The sequence below is a fragment of the Lonchura striata genome, chromosome Z (genome assembly GCF_050655825.1).
Source record: "Lonchura striata isolate lonStrDom1 chromosome Z, ASM5065582v1, whole genome shotgun sequence".
Classification (NCBI taxonomy): domain Eukaryota; kingdom Metazoa; phylum Chordata; class Aves; order Passeriformes; family Estrildidae; genus Lonchura; species Lonchura striata.
This window is the reverse complement of record NC_140740.1, coordinates 50,001,022-50,017,412: the sequence shown is the minus strand read 5'-3', so window position 1 is coordinate 50,017,412 and position 16,391 is coordinate 50,001,022. Positions and strand designations below refer to the sequence as shown.

At 34.4% G+C, this 16,391-nt stretch overlaps 1 protein-coding gene across 13 annotated transcripts in view; it reads right to left on the bottom strand.

Annotated features, from left to right (window-relative positions):
• NIPBL (NIPBL cohesin loading factor) overlaps positions 1 to 16,391 on the bottom strand; it is a 157,550-nt gene that overhangs the window by 34,115 nt on the left and 107,044 nt on the right. For 12 of the 13 annotated variants that reach the window (XM_085566483.1, XM_085566486.1, XM_077790267.2 and 9 more), the window contains 6 exons: positions 7,816 to 7,998; positions 3,289 to 3,486; positions 3,033 to 3,104; positions 2,856 to 2,945; positions 1,603 to 1,706; positions 339 to 425 (listed from right to left, as the gene is read on the bottom strand). In XM_085566483.1, coding sequence (XP_085422609.1) covers positions 339 to 425; positions 1,603 to 1,706; positions 2,856 to 2,945; positions 3,033 to 3,104; positions 3,289 to 3,486; positions 7,816 to 7,998 — 734 coding nt within the window. The remainder of the gene's footprint in view (positions 1 to 338; positions 426 to 1,602; positions 1,707 to 2,855; positions 2,946 to 3,032; positions 3,105 to 3,288; positions 3,487 to 7,815; positions 7,999 to 16,391) is intronic. The other variant, XM_085566490.1, reaches the window with a different exon arrangement.

Genomic DNA, 16,391 nt, shown 5'->3' with positions numbered 1-16,391 from the left:
TTTTATGGACACATAGCAAAGAAATGTCCAACAATGCAAATTACACCAGAATTACCATGAATATTTCAGGATTACTATAATATCTAAAATGAAACAAAAGAAAATATAGTTGCTCCCAATACATCTGTTAGTTGTCACTACTATAGTAAAACATGATTAGTATTGAAAAAATACAATCGAATTTTGCCTCAAGTATTAAAATTTGGCAAACTCAATCACAGACGTATCAGAAATCCCTTTCACACACATATAGAGTATTTGAATCTATCACTAAATAGGACTCAAGTGAAGAAAACTATTCTGCACAATGATGTGAAATTATGAAATTTCAAACTTACATGGTTAAGTAAAGTTGAAAGCTTTGATCCATCTTGAATATTCTTCTCCAAAATATTCAGAACTTTTACTGTTTTTTCTGTTGAGAGCTAAAACAAATAAAGAAACATGTCAAATAACTGCAGGAATAGAAATTATTCCAAATTGCTGAAAAGAACATTGAGGAATGAATGACAGAACTTGTACAATCTGAATTATTTCAACTGTAAGCAATTTGGCATAAAGAGAATGCAGATACTATAATGGAAACAGGCAAAACATATTCTTGGATTGCAATTAAACTTCATTTTCAATGAGCAAAATCCACAGAAATAAATTTTAAAATTGCCTGTCACTAATGTTGTGTAGTTATTTCCTTCTAAAAATATAAATTTACCAAATTCATGTATGATCTACAAATTCTAACTGACCATATAGAGCTTTCTTATGAGAAAATCCATACTGCATGAACAAGCAGAAATTAATTCCCTGATATTTGAAAGATACTAAAAGGGAAATGTATTCTTAATACTAGTGTTAACTTCAAAGAAGTAGCATGTTGAAAAAAGTAAACTGAACTCACTGATCTTCTGTATAAGTCTGATTAAATAATTTGTGGAATATGTTGACCTTAAGGAGAGCCAGTTTCCTCTCATCTGGATACTATTCACCATTGGAAGCAACAAAATTGATTTTATATAGACATGTATGTATGTATGAAAAATGTGGAACAGAGGTTAAGGATGAGAATGATCAGGAAAGAGAAATGATCATGCCACCCACAAACTACAAAGGTAGGTAGGGAAATGAAAGGAAAATCCAGGAGGACTAGGTAAAGTTTGGGTTACGTAAATTTGAAATAGTCCAGAGTAATTATAATAGTATGTGGTTTCACAGACACTCCACAAATATAAGTGATCAAGAGCAGGAAAAGAGTTTAACATAAGACTGCCCGAAGCCAAGAGCTCCAGGAAGATAAAAGGAAATCAAGAACACTGTTTCTAGAGGTGAGACATTAACAAATTTGCACCAACAAAAGTTCCTTGAACTGACTGGGGAAGAGCAGGACACAGAGGAGGACCTTTCAACAAAAATGTCTCAGCTTTAGAAAGAGTAACAGTCAGGATACTGTAACTTCCTAAGCACTTCAGGTAAGTGAACAGAAGCCCAGCTGCTCTTCTGCTCTCTGCGCCCTTGAAGAGGGTAGAATGGCATTACAGAAAATTAAGTTTTTCTATGTTAGTGAATATTTTATGTTCAAAAAATAGCTAGATTATGAAGAAGTACCTTGTCCATAATGCCCATTGCCTTGATTTTTGCAGATTCACTACCCAACTCACTAAGCTGATGTTTGCCCAGTAGCAATTCCTGCGGAATCTCATCATCATCACCTTAAAAAAAAATAGAAAAATTAACAATTCTATTTGTAATAAGACTTCTAGGAAATTAGTATTTTTTATTCCATATGAAAATGCTAACTAAAAAAAACAGCTGACTGTCCAAATAATCTAATGGTTCCAAATAATTAGAATCCAATAAGGACTGATAATGACACCTTTTGCTTGAAACAATGAATACTGGTTAAGTATGACTGGTTCTGAAATACCATTTAGGAATCTAAAATGAGGCATTTTAGGCTCTTAAGACTTCTGAAAGTCACAAACTAAAGATTTTTAAAATACCAAACCCCATTTATTGCAGTACTTCTGCCATAATTTTCAGTTCAGTAGAACAAATCTTAAACTATTGTACCCCTGAAGTCTAAATCTAGGCAAGAGCAATAGATGAAAAACACATATGAAATTAAGCAACTTGAGATGATCTGAGTCTTAATTGTATTTAAATATATATATATAACAAAAACCATGTTACTAGACACAGAAAGATCCAATTACTTCACTCCTAAGTTCAAGGTTGCATACACTGTGGCTTTAAAAACTATATAAACTTGTTCACTATGCCCCTCCCCTTGTTTTAGTCTTGTGACAAAGATGAAAGGGAAAAAAATTAATGACTACTCCATTATCCATTTCAAAAGAAAGTTACCTTTGGCAACATGAACTACTTCTTTAGACACTTAGTTAAGGAGGCTGTTTTTCCACTGAAATAGGTGATTCAGTGTCTTAGCCATAAATACACAAGGATTCTGTTGTCTGAATTGAATAATTGTATCTGCAAGTAGCCGATGTGTAGTTATGTGCATGAGACATTGCTAGCAGGAGAACCATCGTGTTTACATGCTTGACAGAAGATAACACCCTAATGACATTCCAAAGAAGTATCCTTTCTACAATTGATTATGATTTATCCCCCTTTTGGATTCTGCAGAGAGGCAGAAGAAGGATCTTCTTCAGGCAGCAGCAAGTGAAACTGGAAACATAAAGGCCACCACTGAAGGTGGAAACCGTATAAATCTAGTGGGCTCTACCAATTTCCCACATGAAATTAAGTCACCATGAAGGAAGTTCAAAACTACCAACACAGTTTTTTTCTCAGGTTTCTAACTGGGGTAAGCATTTTTAAAATTTATGATATATTACCAAAAGCTGTGAAATCCATGTCTTCCAGATTTTCCAAAATATTCTCTATTGAAGCAGTAAATCTTTTGAAGGTTGAAGAATCCATCATTTCTGGGGAATAAAGGTAAATTAATAAACAATTATCTTAAATACAAAGCAGAAAATACAAACTGTAGGAAATAAATCTTCTAAAATTACCTTCAGGTGTTAGTTTAGGTTCATAAGCTTTCCTCTTCTTTTGTTTTTCTTTCTTCTTCATTTTTCTAGCCACTAATTAAGAGAATAAGGAGTAAAACAAACACTTTCTTAAAAATTCAAGAAAGGATTATTTACATTTCTTAAACTCGTACTCAATATTGCATGCAATGATGTCCACTTTAAAATATTTAACATATCCATTTAAAAAATCACTAGTAGTATGGAATAAAATTAAATCCTTATAGTGATCAGTTACCCTCGCTGAGGCTAGGAGGAGGAGAATAATCATCCATATCAGAGTCATCGGGACTGCGATTACGGTAACGGCCACTACCAGAAATCCTCCTTCCTTCATGGTAATGACCACTTTTCCTATGGTCACCGGAACTTCTCCTGTCATGTTCTTCATACTCCCAAGCTTCATCTCTATCCTTTTTGTGTCTCTTACGAGAAGCTAGAAATAAATGCATTTTCACAAAATTTACACCGTTAATAGTTCAAAATCAAACATTTTAAAATATTTCAAAGATGTGTTTATGTAGGGCTTAGGGACATGGTCTAGTAGTGGAGTTTGCATTAGTTGTAGATTGGACTTGATGATCATAAAGGTCCTAAATAATTCTATGATTTCAAGTCCAACAGTCTTGTATAGCTGTTCTCTAAATCAAATGGACAACTAAGTTATCAGATACAACTGTTATGGATTACTTATTTTAATGTTTTCTTTTGAATTACAGAAAAACTGTGCTAAATTGGCACAGATACCAGAAAGCATTTAAAAATATGAATTTACAGGACATTTGCATTTTTAAAAGCAGATTAAACAAAGTTGAAGAAATTAAAATAAGTTTCAACTTTTTATAAGAGAATACATAGATAATTTCCTCAGTTATCTAAACTGTAATTGTTACTGGGTGTCCATATTCCAGTTCAGTGACTGCCTTATGCATCTAACACACCAGTGAGTTCCAGTGAGACTTGGTAATCTATTTTCTAAAAGATATTCTGTTTTGCCAAGACAACTAAAATTTTTTCTTGATATATACTGCAGGAAATTTGTGTAAAGGAGAAAGCTGGAGTCACAATTCTGGGTCACAAAGTAAGCCTTTATCACAGATAATTATTCTCAATAATTTTCATGCAGGACCAAAAAGCCTAGCAAAAGTGAATGTTGAAGAAGCTGGAGTAAATATTGTATAAGGATTTGGTGGAAATAAAATGGGGGAGCAGAATGACAGTTTTCTGTTACTTTGAGAGAAAGTCTTGCATGTTTTGAAGTTGACAGTGCTCAGTTTTAAATGAAAGGAATTGGATGAGGAGGTAGCTTTCTCCATGAAATCAGCCAACTTTCAAATTTTTAACATAATCAGCTAACTGAGCTGCCAAAGAGATATCTTACACAGACTGTACTGCAAAGATCACAACACTTCCAAATATCACATTCCAGACTGGCAGTGTTTATTGCCAGTTGGCTGCTTCTGGACCTACATATAACAGTCCTGATATTGGGTGTCTCTACCAAAGTCTCCTTGGTGTGACTGTATATAAGACTCTTTCTGAGCAAAATGGCTCAAAGTATTTATACAGAACTGGAACTGAAGTCTTACCACAAACCATTTATTAAGAAATGTAGGAAACATACTAGGTTATAATCAGTAGTCAGCCTACGATCAGAACTAATAAAAATAACCCCTAAGGGAACACTTCGGTTTTGCAATGAACCCTAGAGGTTTCAAATTCCAAAAATGTAATAGAGGTGGTCCAAGTCTTAAATATAATAACTCAGTTCCAGTTTCAAGATTTAATGCATCTGGAACAGACTTCCTTCTGGAAAAGCAATAGTCATGTTCAAGATGGCAGAGGTACTAGCACTGTCTAAAACGGTTGAGAGAGTTAACTGTGACTGAAGAATTGGTGAGCCATCTGGGACCACTCAGTGGGTAGGAAATTGGCTGGATGGCCACACTCAAAGCGTGTGGTGAATGGCTTGATGGCCAGATGGAGACCAATGACAAGTGGTGTCCCTCAGGGGTGGGTGCTGAGACCAGCACTCTAACATCTTGGTGACACTGACAGTGAGACTGAAAGCACCCTCAGTAAGCTGCAGGTGACACAGAGCTGGTGCACTGGAGGAAATGAATGCTTTCAGAAGGGAGGGATTGTGACAGGCTCTAAAGGTTAGCCTGTGTGAACTCTTTCACAAGAACATGGAGTCCTAGGACAAGGAGTAATGAGTTTAAACTGCAAGAGAACAGGTTTAGATTAGAGATCAGAAAGAAAATCTTTATGTGAGGGTGGTGAGGCAGTGAGCATGTTGCCCAGTGCAGCTATGGATGCAATATGCCTGGAAATGTTCAAGACCAGGCTGGACAGGGCCCTGAGCAACCTGGACTAGTGGGGCATTCCTGCCCATGTCATGGAGGCTGGGATTAGATGATGTTTAAGGTTGCTTCCTAAACCTAACTCAAACCATTCTATGATACCTGGAGTAAATGTACTGGAAAAGAGAGTAAGAGTTCTATGGGAAAGGCTTTACACATCTTAAGTGACTCCTTTGCCCTATGAGACAGTGTTTGGTGAAGGCAGATGGCCCTTTTCCCAGTTTATAAATAATCTGTAACACTAAGCTCTGTAGGATGAATTCTGACCCCAGTTACATCTCCACAAGAAAAGTAACTTCCAATATTGCTTTCTGGCAGAATTTTAAATTGACTAGTTTACCAATGCTGTATGACAAAACAGAATGGGTTACAGTTCTGTTAGCTTTACAGGACAAATAATGTGAATATTGGAGCAGCTATTCACAATCACTGGTTTACAATATTTATTTTGAAGTCAATAAAATTGACAAAAAAAGTAAGCATTAATAACTTTCCAAGAGTTAGGATTGATTTTATACATAAATAAATACTATTTGGAATACAAACACCCAATTTCCTACTGAATTCTGCTAAACATGTATGCAATATCAAATTTAGTAATTACTGTAAGAGAATGACTTCATCAATCTTTAATTTCTCATTATTTAGTTTAATGGCATGTTCCTTCTTAATCAAATTCAAAGAAACTTATCCTTTTCTATACCAATCACTATTTCATATTTTTAAAGTTCAGTTTATGGCAAACAAAATAATTAAGAAACATATATTTGTAACAATACAAATCTATTAAGTGTATTTGCCAAAGATGCTTCACTTTTGATAGTTTTGTCTTGATTCAGTTCCACAGTATTCTTTAAGAAATACTGTAATTTATTTTTAAACCACATGAACTCACTGAATTGATTAGAATGATGGCCAGATCTCTTGAGCAGATATAGTGAAATTAGAAATCCTCAAGGCAAATAATTATTGTGAAAGTTTTCCTTAACTTGTTCTACTTTGTATTTGAGAACTTCAGCAGCCACTATGGCTAATATATAGATTAAAGCATTTGAAATTGTTTACAATTCTCTCCATTCCCATCCAACTTAAATAATTTTGCTTAGTAAATTTATTTTTTTAATTCACTGTTCCAAATTATTAACATTATATAAGGGTGATATGATATGGTAAACAGAGAATATAGAATTCCTGAATGAAGCAAGTCATCATTAATCCTTTCCCAAAATTTAGTCTGATTACAATTTATCTCAAGACATCACATTCATGCACAGAGAAGCATTATTCAGTTATAATTAAAAGGAAAAACAAACAAACACAAGGACATTATTTTAAGCTTCTTTGATAAAGATCAAAGGTAACTGTGTTATAATTTTCATGGGCAAAAACACAGTGTGAAAATTTGAAAAATACTAATTAGCAGAGCAAGCAAATCTTTCCCTTTTGGACCTTAAGAAATACTAAACCCCAAAATACTATATTTTATGAAAGTTCATTAAGGTGTTTCTATAAACAAAGGTGCAAAACTTGGGGAAAACATCACTATAAGCAAGATTGCTTCTCAGGCTAACAGGCTTCTCCTGCAGCCCTGCATGGCTACACCACTCAGACTGAACTGATTCACTTTGTTCTAACAGTTTATTTCCAGTGCTGGTTAACTGTACAACCATAGAAACTAGCCAATCATACTTCTATGAACAAGTAAGAAATGCCTTCTTAACTTTGAGGCAAATAACTTTTTTTTTTCTCCTAAGAACTTTATTCAATTGCACAGCAAAACTCTAAAGAGAAGCTTCCTCTCTTCCTTTGAAAACAGTTAATTCAAGAATAGTAGAAGCAGCAAATGGTATTTTGAGAATTCATCAAGAGTAACTTATATTTTTCAAGAGCTATGACGAGAAATATTTTAAGAAACTTCTGTGCAGTAAGATTCTCAATTTATTATGTCAGAAAAAGTTCAAGAGGAGATCTTCTACTTTTCTTATCAATTAAACTAAGAATAATTCAAGAAGTTATTTAGTGAAATTTCTCTCTGTGTACACTTGTATGCAAATTCTGTGCTTCTTTAGAGGATATTTTCATTAATCTGAGTACTTAGAAATGTTTTATGGTACAACTGAAAGCGAAAAAAAAAAAAAAAAAAAAAAAAAAAAATCTAGGGAGCAGTTTCCAGTAATCAGGAAAATAAATTTAACAACTCATTGTTTTTCATCCAGGATGAAAAATTGCAATCAAGTAGTTTTTCTTTTTAAAGTGACAAGGGTTCTTGGCCAGGCAGTTGTCAGGACAGCAAATTTGGGGCTGTATATTTTAGGGTAGTCAGCTTCAAAAAAGTGTATCTTTTTGTAAAAATAAAATATTAGCTTTTTTCACCTTAACAAACAGAATTATGTACTACTTACATTCAAAAGCTTCTTCACTGTCATTATCTTCGTCAGAACTGATTTCAGCATATTTTGGTTTCTCATTAACTGTGCTACGTTTGCGCTTGTTCATTTTCACACGTTCACAAAGTGGCATGGTGGATTCAATTTCTGCCAGGAGCTCAGGAGGCAACTCTTTTAACACTGACTGATCTATGCTACCTATTAGTGGAGAGTAAGAAGAGCAAATGTGAACGTGAAGTAAAAAAGAGGGCCCAGTACTACAATCCTTTCTCAGGAACCAATCACAGGATAACCACTGGCAATCAGTTAAATCACAGTTGGATAGACCTGAAAGTATTTGAGAGCCTTTTTTTAAAGTCCACACTACAATTAGAAATAGCACAATAAATTGTATACACATTTCCCCTCAATAAAATACTTTCAGTCATAAAAATGAATTACCTTTGAATCACCTTTTCAATTACCTTTGGTGAATAATATCCTTGGTCTATTCCAGAAAGTTTAGTCTTATTTCAGTTCATCCTCTGAATTTATCAGGTTTTCTAAGTTGTTTATCAGTTGTAAGTAAACTATGGATGCTTAGTGCCTAATCATTATTTCTGTTTACTATCATTAATTGTAATTAGTGTACCCAAGACAGTAATATTCCCTTTTCCAGGAAGAAGAGACGTGTGGCAAAACTTGTGGAAGTCATATCCCTAAATACAGGCCAAATCATTGACAACTCAGCTTTTGCTTCTGATTTTTTCTTACCTCCTACTGATGATGATGATGCAATGCAAATTGTTACTCGATTTTTTTACAAAACAAAATTGAAACATTTTTATTGAATACAGACAGCTAGCTGAAGCACAGATTCTGTTTCTTTTCCACAGTGATAAATAGGTAGACAATATCACACCATTCTCATAATTTTGAAACCAAGATTAAACCCATGTGCAGTCAGAATGAAAGAAATTTGCAGGCAAAATTTTTCCAACTGACACAAGGAAACCAAATCAATTCAAAAGTATTTCTCTGGAGTTTGTTTATTTGAAGTCTTCTTTTTATTTATTGAAGAACCTATTACACAGATCTGGAGGTTGTTAGACTAAACTGTCAATCTTTTTCCAGCAACAGAAGAAACATTTTTGTCATAAGTGCCACTCTCTCCTTCCCAATGCATACTATATTATTAAGAGAGGAAATCACCTCCAAATTGCTATAACACACATTAATCCAAAAAAGCCTATCTTCTGGATGATAATAAATTCTTTAAACATCTTTAATTTGAATTAGACTAGTATTACCATGAGATTCCATCATCAAAATATATTCTGCAAGTCATTTAAGTCCATTAAAAAATAATTTAACTTCAAATATTGGGGTTTTTGAAGTGACATAGTGAAACATATACAAAGTAAAGTGATAATTAAAGTAGTTCCTGCTTCCTTCACATTGTGTTCACTGTTAACTTATTCGTGTTAGGTTGCCATGCTTACACAATGCTACTTAAATTATCAATATTGCTTTTGAAAATGGTGAAAAACATTTCATGGTGTGGTTGGCCATGTTTCTCAGTTAATGATTGATTTTGTGCACTATGCACTTGACTTCAGACTGAAGTATGGCAGCATGGGCAGACCATTTCCTCTGAGTGTACCAGCACCTGACTGGATGACAGCCAGGTCCAGGCTGGATGCTGCAGAGCTGCGCATCTGAGCTCTGCGTCCCCATACTTTGTATGCCTATACAGTACATTTCATTAAAATCAGCAGGCCTACACATGTAGCATGAAGTCTACAATAAATCTGGCCAAACAAAAACATTGCAAGAGACAGCTACAAGTAAATGAATGAAAGTTGCATTAAATCCTTAAATAACAAACAAAACTCACAGGCTATTCTATTGTCTGCTAGGAGTATCTGTTCTTGCTTTCTTTTCTCACTGACTTTTTATTTTGTACTCATTTTTAAAATCAGAAGTTACAATATTCATTAGACATAAGTGAAAAAATGGACTACTTTAAATATTTGTAAAACTAATTTTATTTCTGTCTCAAAATTTTCAAGTTTCTATTTCTCCAGTGCTAAATTCAACTACTGCTTGATTTGCACTCTCTTCTGTTACAGATATTTCAGATTACTATATAAACGTAACCATTTTTATTTTATTAGGAAATAGGTAAACTTTCCTTTATTCAAGTGCAGAACACCGGAAGAGAGAACAGGTGGAATTATTATAAAGCTCTCTATAAGATATCATTGATGTTTTTCTTCCTGTCACAATGTTCCCTGAAATAAGTGTGCCACATACCCAATTTTCTTAGCTGCTGAGGATTGTAAACAATCAAATATGAGGAGTTTTACTTTTGCTGTACAAAGAAGTTAAGCATGACTGCACACATATGTACAATTCTTATATATATGGAAAAGGACTTATCAACCTTTCTGAAGAAAATCAGGGATATTCTGTACTTTTGGTCAAGGCAGAAGCTTGTTAATATTTATTTTACTCTATTAATTATGCTATCTTGAGTCAGGGCAACTCAAAAGACACTAGAAATATCTTACTAAATTCCTTCTTTAATATCTCATATTTTATAATGTAGGCACTATTTTTTTTTGTTCAGAGTGGTGAAGAAATACTTACAAGAATCCAGCTTACCTAAGAATCCAGTCACGTGGCAATAAGAATTAGGTTATAAAACACATACTAATGCCTTTTCAGTTTATGGGAAACTTTATAAAACAATTAATAGGACATGTAACACAAACACCTTTAAAACTGACAAATCCATGTAAAATTATTTTCAATTTTCAAATTTGTTTGCTAAGTTTGCTAAGACCTAGTACCTACTTTCATGTCTTCAATTTATGCAGTTACATTTGTCTCTAGACTGCATGGCTTTTTAAATAGTAAAAAGGAAGTGACTTTACCGAAAAGTTACTTGATAATCTAATAGAATGCCCAAATATATTGTGGAAGGACAGTCAGCACCAATGGAAAAACTCAATTTTCTGCAATATGTGTGCTCAATGTACACCATATGTCTCAAATGAGATTATAGGCATGTGTATGCTTCAGATGTCATTTACACATTATTTCAAAACTTCTGAAACTCTTGAAGTAACAACTGGAAAAAACCAAAACAAACAAAAATAACAAACAAACAAACAAAAACAAAGGAAAAACACAAACAAACAAAACCCAGAAGAAAAGTATGATCATAACACAATCTTTTTCTTACTGCCAGGCAGAGCATTCTAACAAATTCCACACTGGTGAGACTAAAGGGAAGACACAGAAGAACAATTCATTTCAAAGAACTGCATACATGAACAGTCAGTTCTACAGTGCTCCTCCAAACACATGCAATGCTGTCCACAATCTACATGCAAGTTACTTCCCAGAGAAGAACAAATTCTTGGGTTTGCTTAATTGCTATCATCAAAAAGTTTCTAGGGAAAGATGTTAATGAATCTCCATCTACTACTCAATGTCCACTGACCCTCAAGATAACACATTTTCTCACCAAGCATTTATTTACAAAATATAATAAAGTTAAAAATCAATCAGAGAATCTCAGTGAGAAATTAACTGATCTGTAAGCCTGGTCTCATATCTTATAGTCTGGAAAGCTTTCCAGAGGGTTTTGCTGTGTATAGGAGAAAAATCTGTATAAATATCTAGAGGATGTAGTATTTCCCTTCTCCATATATGGCTTAAAAAACTAATGGAAAAGAACAGATCTGATTCACGATTCTGTACTGTGTTTTGCAGCTTCAACTTTGTGGAACAGTTTAGCTAGTATCTTTATGCATATGTTATCTTTTAGAGGATCCAGTATCACTTTGTGTTGACTTTGCAAGTCAAGTAGATCTTCCTGATCCAGGCAGATCATCCTTTAGGAGAGGTTAAACATTAAAAAGGGTAAGATCATTATGGACTTTTGCTGGGTCCATTCAATATAGACAGCACAATTATTTTTGACTTAGCAACTTGTGTTCATATTAGTTTCACCTGGCTTGATGTAACAACCTCAAACAAGCACCTATGGAAAACAGAATGATTCTTAAAGATGGTTAGGTGAGCTTTCCAGGATCAGAGAGACTGTTCCTGTCATGAAATCAAAACCAACATTAATAAACTATTTTTTTCTACTAAATGCTTTATCTTTGCTTTCTAAACTATGGAAGACAACTGCATGGTTTAGATCAGATCTTAGTACAATTTCCTGTGAACTACGAGCCACCAAGATTAAACTACACTTAAAAAACTAAACTCTGAATCGCTACTTTCATAACTATGAGACAGTTAATACAGTGGAAACATAAATATTACATATTTTTTCAAAAATATTCCATATATTTCCATTTTTGTTGCCTAATTGTCTGCAATAAGCAAAACTGCAGTTAATGCAAATTCATATTTGTAATCTCTCTATATATCTTGATTTTAAAATGCACCTTTTCCAATTATGAAGACATTATATGAAAGAACACACAAGGGTCTGAGAAGGGAATAATGCCACCTGTTTGGGGTGAGGATACGAATCTTCCCATTTCTCATAGTTTAGAAACCGAAGTCTGACAACTGTATTTCTACAGTAGAGAAATGTCACTCATCTTCATTTGGATGTAAAAAAAAAAAATCCCTACTGACTGCAGCTCAATTTTGTCCTTTTCTTGTTCCTTTTTTGTTACAAAAGACTTTACCTGCTGCTGGACTTCTCTTATTTTGCCAATGACTAATCTATCCAGTCTTGTTATTATTCCACAGATACTAAGCCCACCTTCCTTAAATATCCTCTCTGAGCATTTGATACAGAATATTCCTCCTTTTTCCAATAAAAGCTTGCAGTCTAACTTTCATCCTCTGTCTTATGTCATCTTATACATGCAAGAAGGAAAGCAGTTTCTTTCTGGATTATCTCAACCAGCTTTGAAACCTGTGCTAAATGAAATAAAATATCCTTCTTCTATAAGAAGAGTGCTGCTATCTTGTTGAATAGCCATGTCACTGTAGCCACAAAAGCAGAGACTAGAAGGTTAAATCTACAGCATACTCTCATGAAGATAAAGTTATGTTTCAGATAAGGAACTAAAATAAAAAAAAAAAGAAAGAAAGAACAGATGTATTTCCATATGTTATAAGTTGTTTAGAAAATAAATAGCTTATAACATATTCTAAAATAGCTAACTATTGTTACAGCATAGCATTCAGGCACTGGAATGCAAAGGGCCACAACTCATGAAGATGTTGCTAGTTAAAGCTGAAATATCTTTGATTCTTTCTCAGGTGTGCAAATTTAATGATATAATTTCCACCAGGTTCTCCCTTAGAATGCTCCAGTGTGTTCTGTATATGGGGCAGTGAGCCCCTGGTGATCAAGCAGTCTGCTGCTCACCAGCTTCACACTTGTCAAAATAATTTTGTGCCCTGAACAGTTTCAGGAACAGAAGGGGAAACACAAGAAGATCCCAGTAATTTTTATAGGTGAATTTAAGTTTTGAGGAGGACATATCTGCTCATATGATGGAAATTCTACTTTTATCTCAATGCCCTATCATCAGCTGAAAAACACATAATCAAATGAATACTGGTGAAAACAAACTGGACATTTACACTCTTTCCTCTGCCCTCTCCCCTTCACTGCTGCAAAGCTTACAGAAGGGTATACAGCTGCATCCTACAGGATGTATCCAAAAGGATATAACCTTCTATTGAGTGCTTTACCCACATCTTTTAACTACACATATGAAGGGATGACTCCAGAGCTCACCTCACGTACACTCATGCCAGAAAAAGGATGGAGACTGAGATGCCCTCACCACCATCTAAGGGGCTGCACACACAGGAATTCTCTGCTGCAGTCAATTTAGCAGAATGGAAAAAGGCAATGTTAGGGAGAAGTATCTCCTACATTTCATGGAACCTACTCTAACATATTTTTTAAAACAATTCTTCCTCATCTGCCCCAACACTAGCACAAAGGAAAGGCTCCCAGCCTAGAAGGAAAAAAAAAAAAAATTCAGACTCCCTGCTTTTACTCCGGTTCTTAGCTCTGGCCATGAAAGATAGACCCAGATAGGCTGGTCAGAGAAGGATTGGACATAGCAACAGAATAATTCCATGATACAACACAGGTCATCATTAACCACAGCTAAGAAACATAGATTCCAAAAGAATTTTACAATAGTAAAAAATACTCTGAGAAGAAATAAACATTTTTAGAATGAGGGAAGATATTTCAAAAGAGAACTCTGAAATACCCAGGCAGAGAGCAGGGAATACAACCAACGCATACTCTCCCAAGATACCAAGAGAACTCACATTGGCATCAATGATATTCTCAAGTATATGATTGCTGTGGGAACTTTCTGTCGGTCTTATTGCTGAATTTTTGTCTGTACAGATATTGATAAAAGGAGGATAGAGCAGTCTAGCTTTCCAAAACGCTGTACAAAAAATAAAGCAGTACTAAGAATAAAAAGAAGCAAGGTTGGCTTTTAATACTGCACAAACTGCTTTGCTTTAATGAATCAGTGTTGGGGGGTGCTTTTGAATTTTGCTGTCATTGCAAAATTGTCACCTGCCCTGAAATTTAGGCCAACTCAGTTTATTGTTTTAGGAAGTTAAGATATTTTGTACAGTTGCAAAATCCAGCATGTAATTATCTGTTAATATGCTTCTATTAAAACTCCTTTCAGTACTCAAAAGGGGCTTACAAAAAAAAGAGGGAGGGTGGCTTTTTACACTGGCAGATAGCAATAAGACAAGGGGAAACAGTTTTAAAACAAAACAGAAGAGACTTCATTTAGATGTTGGAAATAAGTTCTTTAACTGAGAGGGTGGTGGGATACTGGAACAAACTGCCCAGAAAGGGTGTGGGTGCCCCATCCCTGGCAGTGTTCAAGGCCAGGCTGAATGGGGCTCTGAGCAACCTGATCCACTGTAAGGTGTCCCTGCCCATAGCAGGGTGTTCAAATGAGATGAACTTTAAGATAATTTCTAACCCAAACCATTTGTTGACCCTATAATGATCAATGTTCGGTATCTGAAATTTATGACTAATGTATTTTTCCAGCCATGTATTCTAGTTGCTTACTGAGCCTGAGACAAAATACCTTAATTAAATAAAATGAGATTGTTCCTCAAAATTTCTCTTCTTATAAAATAAAAACTTCTATATAAGGAATATAATACAACCAAAACCTCTGTAGAGAATAAGCAAACAAAAATCATTATTTTACATCTTATCCGTGACATCAAGGCACATCACTTGCTTATTTTTCTTACTATTGCATAGAAACATTCTCAGTTCTTATCACTGAAAATATTGCATGAAGCTACTAGTTTTGCTTCTTCAAGATAACAATTACATAAGGAACAACAACAAAAGATTGCCAATGTTTTAGCTTTAAATATAAAATAGTACAGGAAAGTAGCTCAGAAGATAATTAAACAGAATGTATTTTAAAGAAAAGTTATTCAATGAAAACAGCAGTTCAATAATTTAAAAGACAAAAAAGGTTTCATACTTTTTTTCTATTTGCTGGTAGTATTCCCACAGAGCAAAGAATAAACCTCAATTTTTAAGTAAACAGCTTAAATTTTCTTACGTGAAAAGAGTCACCTAGAAGAGCTGACAATGCTGACCAACAGAAAAGCTAACTCTCCAGAAGCAAATATGAAGCTCTTTTGTATTTGTATTTAGTCAAATTTATCCTTTGACTAGAAGAAAATTCAAGCCAAACATTTCAAGTACATATCCCTGCACATAAGTCAAGATCAATATCACCTTTAGATTCTTAGACACATCAACAAGTCTGCACTGCATACTGTAACTGACATTAGACAAATTGCTGGGCCACATTTACACAATGCATTGCTGAAAAAATTATTTACTCAAAATAGCCTTAGTTATTCCCAAAAGTAAGCGGAACTCAATCAAGCATCCACGTCCATGAACCAAGAGCAGTTGTTCTGACAAATTAGGTAATAAATGTGTATTACATATGTCAAAGTAATTTTTCAAAAATCAACTAATTAAACAATGCTCTCCTAAATTTACACACACACAAAGCATCATTTTTCAGATAATCAAAGGATAATGAAATTAGTGGGCTGGATCAAAATCATTGTTGCTGTTCAGAATTCAATGTGACACATGCTAAGTTCACTCTTCCTATCCAGAAAAATACTGTAGAAGTAAGAATCAAAGTATTTACCTTAGTAGCAAAGACTAAAATAGGAAACAAATAGCAGGAAAGCAGCCACCAGGTAAGGCTCTGTGCTGAAAATGTCACCCCTATTACCAGCAATAGAGTAACATAAGGAATTACTCCAGTGGCTGATTCCTGCTATGTAGTAATACCAGTTTATCCAACATCTATTTCTGAAAGACTAGCACCAAAAATGAAGGCCCTAGAGAGTATGTACAATGCCCACACAAATCCCAGCTACCTTCTGGAATGGGACAGACACACTGTACCTTAAAATTCCCTGCAAGTAGGAGCAAAACCATTCCAGTGCAAAGCATGTTGGAGAAATCAGAACATCCTAGACTTTAACAAGTTATATATAGTTTAGACTTTTAACTAAATAAT